At 39.0% G+C, this 18162-nt stretch overlaps 1 protein-coding gene across 1 annotated transcript in view; it reads left to right on the top strand.

The window, feature by feature from the left end:
* tbcd (tubulin folding cofactor D) overlaps positions 1-1261 on the top strand; it is a 281039-nt gene extending 279778 nt beyond the window's left edge. Inside the window, exon 39 of the mRNA XM_060844252.1 lies at positions 763-1261. Coding sequence (XP_060700235.1) covers positions 763-783 — 21 coding nt within the window. The 3' untranslated portion in view covers positions 784-1261. The remainder of the gene's footprint in view (positions 1-762) is intronic.
* Positions 1262-18162: the final 16901 nt, after the last annotated feature.

Below are 18162 nucleotides of genomic sequence, written 5' to 3'. Positions count from 1 at the left end.
CCGTAAGAAATGGCATAGATTATTCTATACTCTTGATTTTTCAGTGCCATCAGTGCAGCCATGCTTTGATGGAGCTATGCCTAAAGCTATAACTATAATTCAAATAAATAAGTCACATCAACAAAATAAAAGCAAGCACAGCTGATTTAATGGAGTTGCAATACTTAAGTCACAACCTCCATTTCAAAATAACAAATGTCTAATAGTTCATCGAAGTCTATCTCCTGGTTTAGAGGGGACATTATGCATGAGAGGTATAATGAGGGACTGGATGGTATTGCAGCAAATTTTAGAGCTAGGAATATAAAAATTGCATAATTTAATCAGAGATATTTTGTAGATCAATTAACTATCTAGGAGAGATAAATTCCATTTCTTTATCATAATAACAATCATTTAGATTGTACAGAATATAATTTTTGAAGCTCAACTGGGAGAGCAGCTATTAATTTGAATTATCAGCCCTTCCTCATTGAAAGAAAATCCTTGACAAAGATATAGCTCAGGATGGGTTATTTATTTATTCGTTATATGACTGACCATCTTAAATAGATTTTCATTAAAGTTTACATCACTTTACAAGAAATCTAAGATGCTTAGCAGCCTGTTAAAATTTTACATTGCCTTTAAAGCCTTGTGTGAACCAAGTGTTTTTAAAACAATTTTTTTTCTAATCATAAAATCAAAGGTAACTAACAATTAGCCAACTATTTAGTTTGAGTTCAGGATTTTGGGTGAATCTCTTCTTTTTTGTGACCACAGCAGCACACAGGCGTTCTATGATGGATGATTTATCATGTGTCTGGACAGACAAGGGCATGCAGAGAGCTAAATGTGTTTTCAGTCTACTGGATCTCGGGTGAATTTCACAAACTGTTCCAATCTGGATGCCACTACAAAGCAGGGCATGTAAGAAGATGACTGAAGAGCTGCTCAGCATGTGAAAATACAAGCGAATAAAGAGTAGACTGTGTTCAACCTCAGCATTCCCCTCCAGATGTTGTTCTTGATGTGGTTACCGATTTCCTTAAGATCCTACAGGGGGTAAAATGCTGAATGAGTCAGATGTGAATGCACTAATGTTAGCAAAATGTGTTTTTTTAAAATGTCGTGTTTAGATGTAACCCTTCCCCCACAAGATGGCACCCCTGCTCCCTCAACATCCTTTATTCAGGTGGACAGTACAAGAGCTAATGTTCTGTTTTGTATGATCAACCTGACCCTAAAACATTCTTCAATAAAATCATGAGTTTTGCTTCTACTTTATTAGACTTTTTTTGAAGTTTTATTTGAACAATTTTCAAACACATACTAAGAAATTTAGTTTAAAAATAATTTCTTTACATTTATCCACTAGTTAAACTTTGAAGTGGTGAAACTCAGACCTCTGAAGTTTTTACCCATGAGGAGACTGCTCATATTTTCTTGAATTTTTCCACCACAGTAAACTCCACCCTTATAATGGTGCTAATTCTATGGTGCTGTATACTATATATTCAACCATCATCCATCTTTATTGCTGTATCATTGGATCATCTTGAAACTATAATTCATAGCTGTTGCAAGTCTGTTTTATAAAACACGACTATTACTGTATCAGAAGAGCATATCACTTCAGCTACCTTAAATAATTCAGATTGACTTTAGTAAAGTAAGCAGTAATGCAAGTGGTTGTTGTGAGAGAAAATTAAGACACCGACCTCACCGTCACACATTGTATATCAGTAGCTTTCCTGTGTACATGTTTGTTGTTTATCTTAATATTAGCCATAGATGGATTTCTAAATCAGGAACTACTTTAATAGTAAAAGCCAGTCTGAAGGAGATTCTACAAGCCACATTGCATTGCAAGCAATCTTGAGTCGATCTGTTGGACTGTAGAAGGAGAACCTGACATAATTGTTCTTTGTCTAAATGGCTTCGGGTGATATTGAACTAATATTTATTGTAATAGCCACTCCTAAGAATACATGATCCACTTGTAGGAAATATAAGGCTGGGTCTTCTAGTTACAAATTGCCCCCAGAGCTCCATGTCTCACCATAATAGTGTCATGTGGCTAGTTTCAAAAATGTCAGGTGAGTAGGCAGAATATTGGAAACCTGAAATTACCAATTTTTTAAACTTGTTAAATTGAGTAAAAGTGATTCATTTTATTTCTTGTTGCATTGCTTGGGCATTTAACAGGAATAGATTTAAGATTGTTTTGTAAAACGTATAATGAGGCAGCATGCAGGCAGAGGAAAACACCTATTGCTGGGATCTCAGCTGCACAGCAGATTACGCTAGGGAAGGGGGGTGGCATCTGCATGATGTTTCAGTCCATTGACGTTTTTGAGGCTTTCAGAAGAAATAAAGAAATTCAGGGAGCAGCGGCCTTCAGATTTGAAGCCATAACTGGTTTTCTGCTCACGGCATGACTCCTCTGCTGCATGATATCCCAGCTTAGTGTCCCAATTGGGCACAAGGTCTCAACACGCTGCTAATTGGTCACCTTCCCACCAGATGGAATTTAGATAGCTGTCTAATGCTTGATGCAATAAGCTGAGACAGTGGGAGCAAGTGGACCATTCGGTTTCTGTTCTGTCTCCTTCACCACACTGTGGACATTAAAATTGAGCCGCTATCGTTGATGTCACTCACATACACAAACGTTCAATGAACCAAAGTCCATTGGAGGAGAGCATCTTGCAACTCGTCTAGTAAATTAGACTTTTACCTGCTGCTTTCAATTTGATTTTGTTTGTCTGTAAGTTTTTGGAAGTGTAAGCTGAGAATAGCACAGTAGGGTGGCAACTGAATACATGGAATCATGGTAAACTTCCTGGCAAACAAGTCCTCATTTATCAATGGGCTATCAAAATAGTGAAGCAACCAGAGTAAAGACAGAAAAGGAGGATGAACGGGAGTGGGCAAATTCGATGTCAACTCACTTCAGAATGATAAATAAATAGAAGGAAAGATAAATGAAACAGTAATCCAGAAGAAGAGTCTAATATTTTGGGAACATGGATTTGAATCTCACTAGAGCAGATTGGAGAAATTTGAAATCAGTTAAGTTCTGGAGTAAAAAGCTATTAAATGATGATCATGTAAACATTGTTGCAAAATAAAAAAACATCCTGTTTTCTGACATCCATTTGTAAAACACATGTATCATCCTTCCCAGACACAGCCTCCAGACCCGCAGCAAATGATTGACTCTTAACTGTTCCCCTGAAATGGCCTAGTACACCTGTCAGTTCAAAGGCATTTAGAGATGGATGATAAGCAATGCCATGTCCCATGTACAAATAAAAAGAAAAATCAAATTAAAAAAGAGAACATAGAAAGAATAGTCTTTCAAAATGTTATTTGAGCCTTTTTGTTTTTAAAATTTCAATAATTTACTATGTGAAAGAATGACTCTCCATAATTTCATATGTTCACTTTTTGTGTAAGCGAAGTTCATTGACAGTCAGGGGAAATGCTACAGCATTATGGTAATTTCATTTGACTAATAATCTAGAAGCACAAGTTAATCAGGATAAAGGTCCAAATCCTACCAAAAATTTAACAAACTCAATACACAATATCCCTTCCTTACCACAGGATGTTAGCTAATGTGCATTTGAATAATAGCATGCATTGTTCAGTGCTGTTATATTTCCAGAAAATTCTGGCCCCTGTGATGAGACTGCAACATGCGGTTGCCTAACAAGGAAAGTTCAAACAGCTTGGGCTCTACTCATTGAAGTCTAAACGAATGAAAGGTGATCCTATTGAAACTTAAAGATTCAGAGGGGACTTGACAGAGTAGATGCTGAGGGTATCTCCCTTAATTAGGGCTACCTAAATTAGGGGATGCTGTTTAAAATTACAGACCCCACTTTTAAGAGTGAGATGAGTAATTTCTGCTCTCAAAAACGTGTTTATCTTTGGAATCCTCGACCCTAAATAACCAAGCGGGGCTGGGTCATTGAATATATTTGAGGTTGAGTTAAATTTGAGAGGAAACTGGGGTTAAGGCTACCCTCCGATCAACCAAGATATTGAATAGTGGAGCACGTTCGAGGGGACCAGAAGGCTTCTTATTCCTGCTTCCATATTCTGTGTTCATATATGTCAACTAGAGTTGTAGTTAGGAAAATAAACTTGTTGTGGTTCTGTTCGCTGAGCTGGGAATTTGTGTTGCAGACGTTTCGTCCCCTGTCTAGGTAACATCCTTACTGCTTGGGAGAGTCCTGTTTTTGGCGAAAATGGCGGATACCCCCGCAATTTCATCAACAGATGCCTAAGGGAAAGACAATGGAATGAGGACATGCCACAACCCAAAGGACTAGCCACGTTACCATACATCAAGAACATTTCTGAACTGACATCCAGACTACTACGACCACTAGGACTCATAACAGCACACAAACCAACAGCCGCTCTCAAACAACAACTCACCAGGACAAAGGACCCGATATCCAGCATGAGCAAAACCAACATAGTGTACAACATCCCATGCTAGGACTGCACAAAACACTACATAGGACAAACAGGAAGACAGCTAACAATCCATATCCGTGAACACCAACTAGCCATGAAACGACACGACCAGCTATCCTTAGTAGCCACACACGCAGATAACAAGCAACAAGAGTTCGCCTGGGACACTACTACTGTTATAGGACAAGCCAAACAGAGAACAGCCAGGGAATTCCTAGAGGCATGGCACTCATCCACAGATTCTATCAACAAACTCATAGACCCGGACCCAATATACCGGCCACTATCAGCGGACAGCTGGAACTGACAACTGGAAGCAGCAGAGACAAACCACGATAAATGCTGGAGGAAACAACGCAGAAGTGCTTCACAGGAGGCTCCCAAGAACTGAGGATGTCACCTAGACAGGGGATGAAATTTCTACAACACAAATTCCAAGCTCAGCGAGCAGAACTACAACAATGAGCACCTGAGCTACAAATCTTCTCACAAACCTTGAAAAATAAACCTTTTTTTGTTACTTTATTGACATTAATAAAAACAGCCATTTGGCAAATATGTTTACTGCCAATGTCAATTGGAGCATATTATCTTCCTTCAATTTATAGTTAGCAGCTTTGATTAGGGAATAATTTTGTTAGTTGGTAAATTGATCACAAGTAATTATGGGCATATTTTTCAAAGAAATGGTGCTTTTCCAAAATTAGACATGAAAAAGTACCATAGGACATCAGTTTGTTCATTCATGTGGAATTTACCCATTAGGTTTCTTATGGCAAAGGAACTTAATTGATTTTTCATAAAAACCTGTTTGTTTTCCCTCTTGCTGTATCACTTTTTTCAGTCAGAAACTCCCATCTTAATGGCAGTGCTAGCATTTTAAAAATATTTTGTAGAGTTCTGTAGTATCACTTGCCTAATGTGTAACTAGCTTCTCAAATAGCAAGACTATTATATTCAGTGCTTGTCTATTTCACAGATGAGAAAGATCTGCTACCTGTAAGCTAATCTCAGTTGATGGTTGTGCTAAAATCCCCTTAATAGCTGGCAGGGAGCAGAATATTAGATATAGTTTGGTTTTAATCTTGTTCTCAGGTGAAAATATGTTTGTGGCTAGCTCTGGAGCGGCTCATGGTCAAGTAGCCTGCTGTTGCGTTCTGTAAATGTCGACATTTGCGGTAGATTCCATAGACCAAGTGCAGTCCATAGAACTGTACACTAGCAAAGAATCAGTGCCTTCAAGAGTAAGGAGAAAGGTGATGATCATGTATCTACTAAACAAGAGACCTGCTGATTGCAGGACTGAATTCCAAATGTAGGATAAAATCAGATAAGAGATGTGAGGCTGTCACTGAACCTAGTCTAATAGCGACAAACCCATTTGCAAGTTGTGAAATTTGCTGTACAGTACTAAATAATAACAATTGAATCTTCAAGTCAAACCCAAAAATTACTTGGGATAGCTGATGCAACTTGGCTCATCTACTTTATCTTCTTTCAAAATCTACAGCAGCTTCTCCATCAAAGAATGTTACAAACCTGTTGGATTTTTTTTCCCAGAGTTGTTACTACCACTTCCTGATTGTCAAAGACAAGTATGGACATTGAGTACTCCATGCACAGAATCGCCTTTGAACATCATTTGAACTTAAATTGTGCTTTTATGTTTTTATTTTGCAATGATGCTCCAGTCTAACCAATTGTTTTCCATGCAGTATGTTCTGTATCTTTACAAGATAAATTATTTTCCTTTCTCCATCCTGAAATGTTGAGTTAATGTCATAATCTTTTAGTTGAAATTTCAGAAGTAATTTCCTAAGTACCACTGAATCTGCAAAATGTTATTTCTTGTCCAAGAGCTGGAGTGTAGTTACTATAAACGAGAAAAAAATTGGGAAGATCCATCATTCCAGGTACATGGTATAGTCAACATTAAGTGATTCCCCAATATTCACTTGAGCTATTTTACTCATTCATTATCTTCAACCAAAAATGAGAGAGAAAATCACTTAATTTTGTTTTAGAAAGATGAAGTGACCATTCCATAATTTTGACTTACTTCCTTGTTTTTTTTGACGTGTTCAATCAAAAACATTTGTTACATTATAATCACACAGGTTAGTCTTCCCCATTTTCTTTTGTTATTGAAGCCTGTTATGAAATCAATGTCTTATTGGTGCCATTTTTGCCTTATTTTGATCAATCTATACTGTAGATATTACAACTAGTAAAATAATCTTTAAAGCTTTTTGAAATGAAGCACCTTTCAAGACTTATGTACTTTTAAGTTGGGGGGGTGGGTGGCACGGTGGTTAGCACTGCTGCCTCACAGCACCAGGCTCTCAGGTTCGATTCCAGCCTTGGGCAACTGTCTGTGTGGAGTTTGCACATTCTCCCCATGTCTGCATGGGTTTCATCCCATAATCCAAAGCTGTGCAGGGCAGGTGAATTGGCCACGCTAAATTGCCCATAGTGTTAGGTGCATTAGTCAGAGGGGAAATGGGTCTGGGTGGGTTGCTCTTCGGAGGGTCGGCGTGGACTGGTTGGGCCAAAGGGCCTGTTTCCACACTGTGTAGGGAATCTAATCTAAACGTCATATTCAAATTGTTGATATGAAGATCCCTTGGTGACATTGTTCTGTTTGGAGATTCAGTGAGTGCTTGCTGGGTCTCTGTTGTGGATTTTCATAGTTACTAAGAGAATACAGCCAGTTTCAAATGTATGTTCAATTTTCTCTTGAGCAAGTATAAAAAGAGGCTGAGGATGACTGCTTTAAAATTATGACCAGTTTCAATAGAATGATTCCACTTGTGGGAAAGAGCATAACTATAGACTGTCAACATAACAGGGTCACCAAGAAATCTCATTCAGAATTTGGAAGAAACATCTCACAAAGAGTGGTGAGAATGTGGAGTATTCTACCACAGAGAGAAAGCACAGCTGGTCAGGCAGCATGTAAGGAGCAGGAGAGTTGACATTTCGAGTATAAACTCTTCATCGGGAATGTGGAGTGGGGCCAAAGGGGCTGAGAGATAAATGGGAGGTGGGTGGGGTTAGGGGAAAGGTAACTAGGAATGCGTTAGGAGGATGAAGGTGGGGGGCTGATGGTGATAGGTCAGTGAGGAGGATGGAGCAGATGGTGGGAAGGAAGATGAACAGGTAGGACAGTTCAATAGGACGGTGTCGAGTTGGAAGGATGGATCTGGGATAAGGTGGGGGGAGGAGAGATGGGGAAACTGGTGAAATCGACATTGATGTCGTGTGGTTGGAGGATCCCAAGGTGGAAGATGAGGCGTTCTTCCTCCAGGCGTCGAGTGGCTAAGATTTTGCAGTGGAGGTGGCCCAGGACTTGCATGTCCTTGGCAGAGTGGGAGGGAGAATTGAAGTGTCCGGCCACAGGGAGTTGGGGTTGTTTGGTGCGTGTGTCCCAGAGATGTTCTCTGAAATGTTCCACAAATTGGCATCCTGTCTCCCCAGTCCAGAGGAGGTCATATCAAGAGCAATGGACACGGTAGATGAGATTCTTGGCGGTGTAGGAAAATCTCTGCTAGATGTGCAAGGATCCTTTGGGGCCTTGGATGGAGATGAGAGCGGAGGTGTGGGCACAGGTTTTACACCTCTTGCGGTAACCAGGGAAGGTGCTGGGAGTAGAGGGTGGGTTGATGGGGGATGTGGACCTAACAAGGAAGTTGCAGAGGGAATGGTCTCTGCAGAGTACTGAAAGGGGTGGGGAGGGAAATATGCCTCTGGTGGTGGGGTCTGATTGATGGCAGAAATGACAGAGGATGTGCGATATATCCAGAGGTTGGTGGGGTGCAAGGTGAGGATTGAGGGGTTTTGTCCTTGTTGCAATTAGAAAGGTGGGGTTCAAGAGCGGAGGTGCAGGAAGTGGAGAAGATGTGCTGGACAGCATTGTTGACCACATGGGAGGAGTAATTGTGGTCCTTGAAGTAGGAGGCCATTTGGGATGTTCTGGAGTAGAATTGGTCCTCCTGGGAACAGATTCAGTAGGGGTGGAGGAATTGGAGTAAGGGATAACATTTTACAGGAAGTGGAGAGAAGGTGTAGTCCAAGTAGCTGTGGGAGTCGGTGGTCGACACTGCCCTATTGAACTATCCTACTGTCCATCTTCCTTTCCACCTATCCACTCCACCCTTCACGCCAACCTATCACCATCACCCCCCCCACCTTCATCTACCTATTGCTTTCCTAGCTACCTACCCCCCCAGCCACATCCCCCACCCATTAATCTCTCAGTCCCCTTGGCCCCCACCCCACATTCCTGATGAAGAGTTTATGCTTGAAATGTCGACTCCCCTGCTCCTCAGATGCTGCCTGACCTGCTGTGCTTTTCCAGCGCTGCACTGTTTGACTCTGATCTTCAGCATCTGCAGTCCTCATTTTCTCCTATAAGCTCATCATGGATTGGTTGCGCTGAGATATATAGTTCACCAATATTACCTGGAGATCTGAATCTGCTTCATTGCACACTGGTGTGCTATTAACCTTTTAATAACAAAAGGTGAAGTTGCCATCATCCGATCAGGCCACAGGGCTGCTCTCTCATTAAAGACAGAGACAACTGGTCGTGGTTTAACCTGAGAATCACCGTGCCTCAGGGAAAGTAAGATATCGAGAACGAGTCCTCCATGATAACCTCAGCCAGTACAGGAATTGAACCCATGCTGTTGTTGTTACTATATCACAAATCAGCCAACTAAGCTAAACAAACTCAATCTTAAATTTAGCCTTTTAAATATGATGGGAAATCAACTTTTTCCATTATTTGGCAAAAGGAATGTAGTAATCCATTTTAAATGAGCATCTTCCCTATGGTTCTCCCATGTTGGTGATTTGGGCTATCCTTGATTTTGTGGAGGATATCTTTCATAGATTAAGGGCTCCATCAAACTGGGGCATTGATCTAATGAGTGCAATCTACTCTGTTATAAATTCACAATCGGCATCATGCTGGTTGGTGCAATAAAACAGTAGCTTTTAAACTGGTGTAGAGGGCACTTCAATATTATCGAAGCCCATAGGCTTTCTGCTTCAAAATCTAGTGTCAATCACACAAATAAAGGCTGCACTATTTCTGAAGAATTTCAACAACAGAGATAATACAGTAAAAACAAAAAAAACTGGATTAATTATGTAATTCCCAAGATATTTGTATTCATGTCATGTGGTAATCGTAAACAGAACCTGATGGCTTTGCAGACTTCTGTAATTAGAGGACTCCTAGATGAAAGCATAAGTAGTACCAGAGAATATCAAATAAAAAAATGTCCGAGGACAATCTGTCTTTTGAAGAATGTAAAGCATTCTGTATAGCCCAATTTAATGTTGATTTCATGAAAACAAACAGTTTATATATTTTGTCTCCGAAAGAAGTGGGAATTAATGTTTCAGAAATGGAAATGAATGTATAGTAATAGAAATTTTTCTGATCAATGTTGCTCTTTTCAGATTGAAAGTTTGTTTTCCAGTTTTAATATCGTGGATTATCATGCCAAAATCTTTGCTTTTACAACTTCTACTCCACGCGAGATTGTTGTGAAGCTTTTGAAGGTTTGTTTTAGAACTCACTTATTTTAATATCAATGATAACAATCTGGGCTCAATATTTTTTGCCACACCTGTTTTTCATTTATCTGGCTTTTAGTTTCCATGAGAAGTTTCCAGGAATTAATTTCCTTTTTTGACAATACAGCGCATAGTTGCACATTCTTGTCATTAGTGGGTCACTTATATTGTGCAGTGAAATTTGGGCATTCTCTAAATAGGCCTACTTTCATTTCACATTAATAATTAAACTGATTATTGGAGGTAAAATTGTAAATTATCCGAACAATAACGTGGTTAACAGAAGTCCGCATGGATTCAGATCCTTTCTAATTAATCTTATAATCTGTTTTGTGAAATTAACATACCAATTGGATTGTGGTAAACTTTGGAACATAATTTACACTAGACTTCCTAATTAATTCTACATGCAAGATTGTTAGTTAAACTCAAGCAGGTGGAGTTGCAAAGTAACCCTTGGGAATAGATTAAATAATTAGCTGAACTTATAGAAAACTAGTTTCTGTTAGTGGAATTGTATCAAAATGGGAAAAGTATCAAGTAGAGTATTTCTGCTTAGTGGTGGTTTTACTTTTGAATAATTTACAAAAAAACTTTGAAACTTCTCAAAAAAGTCATATCACATGAATCTGAATAAATCATTTGAGAATATTACCAAGTTGGTGCACGTAAGCAATTGGATTCACATTATTCCTTTCTATTTTGAATGAGTACTTAATAAGGCAAGAGTCCTTCGATATGATGGGCTTCATAGGAATTGATTATATTCTAATAAAGAAAATATTATTATTAATGGTAGTAGTTTTGTATGGGGCCTGCATACTAGGGAAATACATATTTTTCTCCACTTTGTCTTAGCTCTTCCAGGAGATTTGCTGGCTGTTGGTTGGGAGTGCGATGTGGATCCTGGTGTGCAGAAGTTGCTCTCTGACAGCATGGGACAGGCACAATGTCCTTAATACACTAGATGTGATTCAGTGGAATGTCTGTGCTCTTTTGCTGCTATGGATACACATGGATTTTAAGCTCAGTTTAGACTTTGATCTTGTCGTGTCTAAAGATCTTTGCAAAGATTTAAAACAGATGTGTGAGTGCAAGCAATATTAATCAGGGGTAAATGTAAAATGCAACAAAGGGAAGAGGCAATGGCTATGGAAGTAAAAGCTTTTAAATCACAATTTTAATGTTTCAAAACTGTCTGCCTTTGTATTAACTCAGGACATGATGCAATGCTTCAGAGCTGGAGCGTTAGAATTTTTGAATCAGCGTGTAGTTGACAGTGAAGGAAGGCTAACCTTAAGGAAATTTACAGGGCTAGCCCCTTCCACTACTGTACTTGTAATGAACTTCCTGGATTTGCTATATAACCCTGGATTCTAGCCAGGAAACATGATTGACTGAGCACAAGATATTTGAGGTTGAAAGGGGAATGTTTCTTTTTCAGATTTTGACATCATTTTTTGTCAAAGTTGTAATACAGTCAAGGGATGTTCAATTCTTTGAATTGAAATCAAAAGTGCAAGCTTTGGTGAAGGAATGAATGGAGATATAAAACTCGACAAGATCAGGATTCCAATTAGGAGAAGGTATAAATCAATTAAGGAGCAATATCAAAGTAAGTGTACATACCTGTTCATTGTAATTGAGGTATAACATAAATGGCACGAACCGATATTGTACGCAGTGGCACCAACAGGGAGATATTAGACATAACATTTAAAACAGGTTTAATTTCTATGTAGTCATGGAAAAATTGCAGGACAAATGTTTTGCACACTGTACACTTTGATATGAATTTACTTAAATGCCTTTTCTAAACCAGCACTGCCATCAGAGGTTAATGCAGGCAGCATAGCGTTGCACTCACTGAGCAGGGATTGTGCTCATCACAAGGTAGTGCCTGACCCTAACAATGAATGTATTGTGTACACTTTCAGGTACCTGGGCCATCAATTTAAATTGATATCCCAGTAGGAGGACACCTGTGAAAGGCGTAGGGGAAGGGATCGTTTCAAAATGTGCTTTCCTTTCCAGGATATATTCTCTTTCTTTTAACCTATTGTTACTCTTGTTCCCCATTGCTTTCCAAAAATCGTGAACATTTGTTTTGGCAGGATACCTCCGTTTGGTCCCTCCAGAAACATTATTCACAAATCTGCCACTTGGAGGAAACACTGAGTGAAACAAGTAACTGATGTTAAACAGCAAATGGAGATACTCTAGGGGAATAGCTAGTAGCTGTATGTTACTGCACTGTGTAGTGAAGGTCTTCCTTCCACAGGAAAGGTTTGTGAACACGGTGCACTTAAAAATAATGGCATCCTTCACTTAATTTGTTCATCTTTAGAATGCTTGCACAAATTGATCTAATAAATGTCTCCTGTGGTGGTTTGAAAGGATCAAACAGCACAAGAGTTTAATGTTATGTCAGATTTCACAAACAAACGAAGATTTGTCCCTGTTTGAGAAGTCGCATAAGTAGCAGAGAACAGAAACCAGTGAAAGTATATTTTCTGAAGCAGGAAGCAGAAGGCAACCTCTGTCAGACATAGTTTGGTATGTCACAGTCTGAGGGTGAGACCCAAGGTAATGATAGCTGCAGACATAATAGGTCCAGTTTTTATTGGCTTTCCAATCTGGTGAACATGGTGGCTAACAGGAGAAACGTTGGGTAAATAAAGACACGTTTCTGTCAGACGCTAGTTTATTGACATTTTCAACATTTGTGACTAAGGGCTAACTTGAACAAGGGGGTAATGACGCAACTAAGACCTCTGTGCCAATTGTGAGATAGTTAGTGTTACCATTGCAATGGCTGAAACCTGTTCACCCATTTCAGGATTTGATGGTGCAGGGTTAAGACAGAATCCTAGGGTTAAACATTACTATTACCTACCTAATTTGTGCAAATCATTATGTCTTTACATGTTGTTGTCTTCCTCAAATCAGGATGCACTGACAAAATTTCCATCTGCTGCAATTTAGTCAGATACTTTGTGACAGCATCAGAATTCAAGTCAGATGAATAATGGCAGATGCAAGAAGGACAAACTCCCTGGGTAAAGAAACTAAGGAAGGAAATTAAATGTAATTATAAGGGTTTCTTACTTTAAAAAAAAACACATTTAGGTTGGGGATAGAAGAGCTGACATTTATATAGTGTCTTTCATCATCATAGGACTTTCTGAAATATTATACAAGCGATTAAGTACTTGTTTTTGAAGAGTTATCGGGAAACATAGCAGTCAAGTCATGCATAGTAATGTCCCATGAGTGACAATTAAACCAATCACCTGGATGTAGGTTTGCTTACTGAGCTGGAAGGTTCATTTCCGGATGTTTTGTCACCCTACTAGGTTAGATAACATCTTCAGGTGAAGCACTGTTCATGATTACTGCTTTCTAAAAATCACCATATATCCTGTTCCTTGTAGTACAGGTTGAGGAATAAGAAGTTAAGGGGGAACCAGGGCAAAGTTTCTGCACTAATCTTCCGAATAGAACAATGACTTTGCTATAGGAACCCTAATTCAGTAGGCCGGGTGGATGACCACATAAATAAAAAGACTTCAATCAGGAATAGGTCACTCACCCCTTGCTCTGAAATTTAATAAGATCAGAAGGATAATATTCCATTAGCTTCCTAATTACTTGTTGTATCAGCACAGAGACGTTTGCAATTTGGGAATGTGAGCACCCAGATCTGAGCTCCTGTAATTTCTCACCGTTCAGATAATATGTTTCTGTTGTCATTTATTTTTATTCACTTGTTTTGCCAAAATAGACAAGTTCACATTTTCCCACATAATACTCTATTTGTTTGAGCTTTGCCCATTCACTAAGTCTAACCATATTCCTTTACAGCTTCTTTATATCCTCCTTACGACTTATTTTCCCACGTCTTTAGGTCATCAACTAATTTAGCAACCATATTCTCTGGTCCCTTCATCCAAACTATTTCTATCAATGGTAAATTTTGGAATGGCAGGCACTGATTGCTGTGGCATACCACTCATTAAATATCGTCTTTGGAAAAAGACCCAATTATGCCTTTGTTCCCATTAGTTAGACAATTTTCCACCTGTGCCAATATGTTACTCACTACACGAGGAACTTGTGTTTTTTTTCAATTACTTTTGCTGTGACACCTTAGCAAGGTCCTTCTGGAAAGTACAGTACACCAACCAGTTACTTAAATCCATAGCACATGTTACCTCTTCAAAGAAACTACAGCATATTAGTTAAGCATGAATTTCCTTTCACAAAATCATGTTGACTCTGCCTAATTCGACTGAAGTTTTTTTAAGTGCCCTCATATAACATCTTTAATCGTAGATGCAACATTTTCCCATGATGGAGTTAACATGGCCTGTTTCCATTTGAGTGTTACATTGGAAATTTTCTAATTTAATGAAACTTTCCCTAAGACTAGGGTTTTTGGACAATTAAACTCAATGCATCAATTATCCCACTAGTTACTACTTTTAAGATCCCAGGATGATGTCCATCCAGATAAAAGGAACAATCAGACCTCAGCTCCAGTAGATTCTCAGATTTTCCTGGTGATTGTTATTCTCTTAAGTTTGTCCCTTCCTTTATATTGTTGATTTATATCTTTTTCTGGGGTGATGTTTATATCTTCAATAGTGGAGACTAATGCAAAATGGTGTCCATTTCATTTGCCATCTCCCTATTTTCCATTATTAATTCTTCAGACTCCCTTTATATAGGACCAGTGCATATATTGTTAGCTTTCTTATTTTTTAGATATCTATAGAAATTCTAACTATCTGTTTTTATGTTTCTAGTTAGCTCTCTCTCATTCTCTAATTTTTCCATTTATTATTTTATGGTCATTCTTTGCTGTTCTTTATATTTTGTCCACTTGCCTTTGTGCAATTTTTTCTTTAACTTTGATGTCAACTTGAATTGTTTTATTGAACTATGGTTCCCATCCTTTGGATTTTTTTTTGGTGGACTCTTCATTTTAACTGAACGAGATATGCATTGAGAGTGTGTGATGGTATCTGTGACTTTGTCTCTTGCCCACATGGGTCCAAAAACCTAACCCACATATTTCTCCAGAGGTCTGTACAAGTTGTGTAAAATATGCCCATGTTTGAAAGAACATTGAAACTTCAGAGTACTTAAACTCCTGTTCCTATCAAAAGAAAATTTGAATCCTGTTTAAAAAGGTTCTGGATTTGAATGTATTATTTACTGATGCTACCTTTCTTTTCATAAAAATATTAAAAAAAAGGTGCAGGAGGTGGCCATTCAGCCCTTAAAGCCAGCTCCACCATTCAATATGATTATAACTGATTATTTTAATCAGTATCCAGTTTCTGCTTTCCCCCCATTCCCATTGGTCCCTTTGACTCAAGGACGTATACCTAACTCTTTCTTGGAAATATTCAATGCTTTGGCCTCAACCACTTTCTGTAGCAGAGAATTCCACAGGCTCACCACTCACTTTGTGAAGAGATTTCCCCTCATCTTAGTCCCAAATAGCCTACTCCATATCCTTAGATGACACTAAGATTGTTGGAATAGCAGAAAGTGAAGGGTACTGTCAGAGAATGCAGCAGAATATAGATAGATTGGAGAGTTGGGCAGAGAAATGGCAAATGGAGTTCAATTCAGGCAACTGCGAGGTGATGCATTTTGAAAGTTCCAATTCAAGAATGAACTATATGGTAAATGGAAAAACCCTGGGGAAAATTGATGTACAGAGAATCTGGGTGTTCAGGTCCATTGTATCTCTGAAGGTGGCAATGCAGGTCGATAGAGTGGTCAAGAAGGCATATGGCATGCTTTCCTTCATTTGACGGGGTATTGAGTATAAGAGTTGGCAGGTCATGTTACAGTTGGCCCACGTGTACAGTTCTGGTTGCCACATTACCAAAAGGATGTGGATGCTTTGGAGAGGGTGCAGAGGAGGTTCAACAGGATGTTGCCTGGTATGGAGGGTGCTATCTATGAAGAGAGATTGAGTACATTATGATTATTTTCATTAGAAAGACAGAGGTTGCAGGAGGATGGGGGGCGATTGAGATTTATAAAATCATGAGAGAGATAGCCAAGGTGGGTAGCAAGAAGTTTTTTTCCTAGAGTGGGGGACTCAATTACTAGGGGTCACGAGTTCAAAGTGAGAGGGGAACAATTTAAGGGAGATATGCGTGGGAAGCTCTTTACGCAGAGGGTGGTGGGTGCCTGGAAAACATTGCTAGTGGAGGTGGTAGAAGTGGGCACGATATCATCATTTAAGATGTAAGACAGATACATGAATGAGCAGAGGGATATAGATCCTTAGGTAATAGGCGATAGGTTTAGATAGAGGATCTGGATCGGCGCAGGCTTGGAGGGCCGAAGGGCCTGTTCCTGTGCTGTAGTGTTCTTTGTTCTTTGTAGACTGTGACTACATTGTGGTCACAATGTGATTTGTTTTGTTCTGGAGAAGCTATGGCTGTGTCACCACTGGCTGGGATCTAGCCCTCCTCCTCTGTCTAAAAGGTTAATTCAAAACTGGGCAAATCTCCCAAATATGACACATCCAGATTTCTTGGGAGTAAAGTATTGTATCTATTACTGGATAACGGCACAAATATTTTACAAGTGCTCTTGAAGTGTTTCAGTCTAAAGTTATTATTGCTTCGAAATCTTTTCAATGTTAAGCACGATCTTTCAAGAGAAAAAGATTTTAAGTAATTTTGTTACTTTTAATCTTAGATCTGCCGAGAATCATATCTACTGCCAAGAGACCAGGCAGCTGCCTACTCCCAGATTCCAGCCAATACTTTCTTTGGCCACTTACTAAGAGGCAGAAGGTCTTAAAATTCAGGCTCTCTCCCAACACTTTTATGCTCAAGTTCCCATCAATTTTAATCAATGGACGCTGAACCCATAGAATTAAAAACAGACCCCTTAATGCAGGCTATTAGTGGGATAGTATACTTGGGACTAACACATATCCTTTCTTCATGAAATCCATGTTCACCATGTACCCCAGACAAATCAGGAAATGAGGTAGCAACACTATTATACTGTAGCATTTTGGTTAAAACTAAAATTATACAGAAGAAATGAATCAAGTAACCAGTGTCACTAAACTTGAGTTGCACAAAATCTTCCATAAACAATGACTCGATGAAGTCATGCATTCCTGTGTCATGGTGAATAGTCAGACAGAATTAGGGAAATAAAGATCATAGGAACAATCTCAGACCTGTTACATAATTTTCTGGTGTTCCAAAAATAGATTTCACCTGAAAATAATTAGCTTCTTTTCCTCAGTGGAAGCTGACACTGCTGCTTGACTAGTTTCTCTGATGTGTAGAGCTTTTGTTCAGTTGGTTTTCAATTAGCTTTCCAAGTATCCACCAGTGAGATCGTGGAGCTTTTTTTATGGATGGCTACTATTGTTAACCTTGAAACGATTTTGTCTCCAGAAGGGTATCATACCTGATGCAGCAATGTTCATATTGACCCTCATAAGACACTGGATGTGGATATTGAAGTATTGAAGAATCCATGAAGATATTAATTACAGCTTGACATTATATACAAATATTACATTCGAAGCACACAACTACCTAAGTTACATTACGCTACTGGATATAGCAGAGTAACTCTATACAGTACTGGTGAGACCATATCTGGGGTATTGTAAGCAGTTTTGGTCCCTTTAAGGAAAGATATTATTTCTTTGGAAACAGTTCAGAGAACATTCACTAGGATTATCCCCATGTGGAGGGATAGTCTTATGAGCAAAGGTTAAATATGTTCTCATTGGAATTTAGAAGAATGAGAGGTAATCCGATTGAAATATACAGGCTTCTTGTAACGCCCCTCCCCCAAGTCCCTCCTCCCTACTTTTTATCTTAGCCCAGTTGGCACACTTTCCTCATTCCTGAAGAAGGGCTCACGCCCGAAACGTCGATTCTCCTCCTTGGATGCTGCCTGACCTGCTGCGCTTTTCCAGCAACACATTTTCAGTTCTTGAGAGTGTTGACAAGGTAAATGCTGAAAGAATGTTTCCTCTCATGGAAGAGTCATGGACTAAAGGACATAGCGATGCCAATTTAAGACTGAGGTAAGGAGGAA

Source organism: Hemiscyllium ocellatum, chromosome 25 (genome assembly GCF_020745735.1).
Source record: "Hemiscyllium ocellatum isolate sHemOce1 chromosome 25, sHemOce1.pat.X.cur, whole genome shotgun sequence".
Classification (NCBI taxonomy): domain Eukaryota; kingdom Metazoa; phylum Chordata; class Chondrichthyes; order Orectolobiformes; family Hemiscylliidae; genus Hemiscyllium; species Hemiscyllium ocellatum.
The sequence above is the reverse complement of the archived record's forward strand: the minus strand, read 5'-3'. Positions and strand labels throughout refer to the sequence as shown.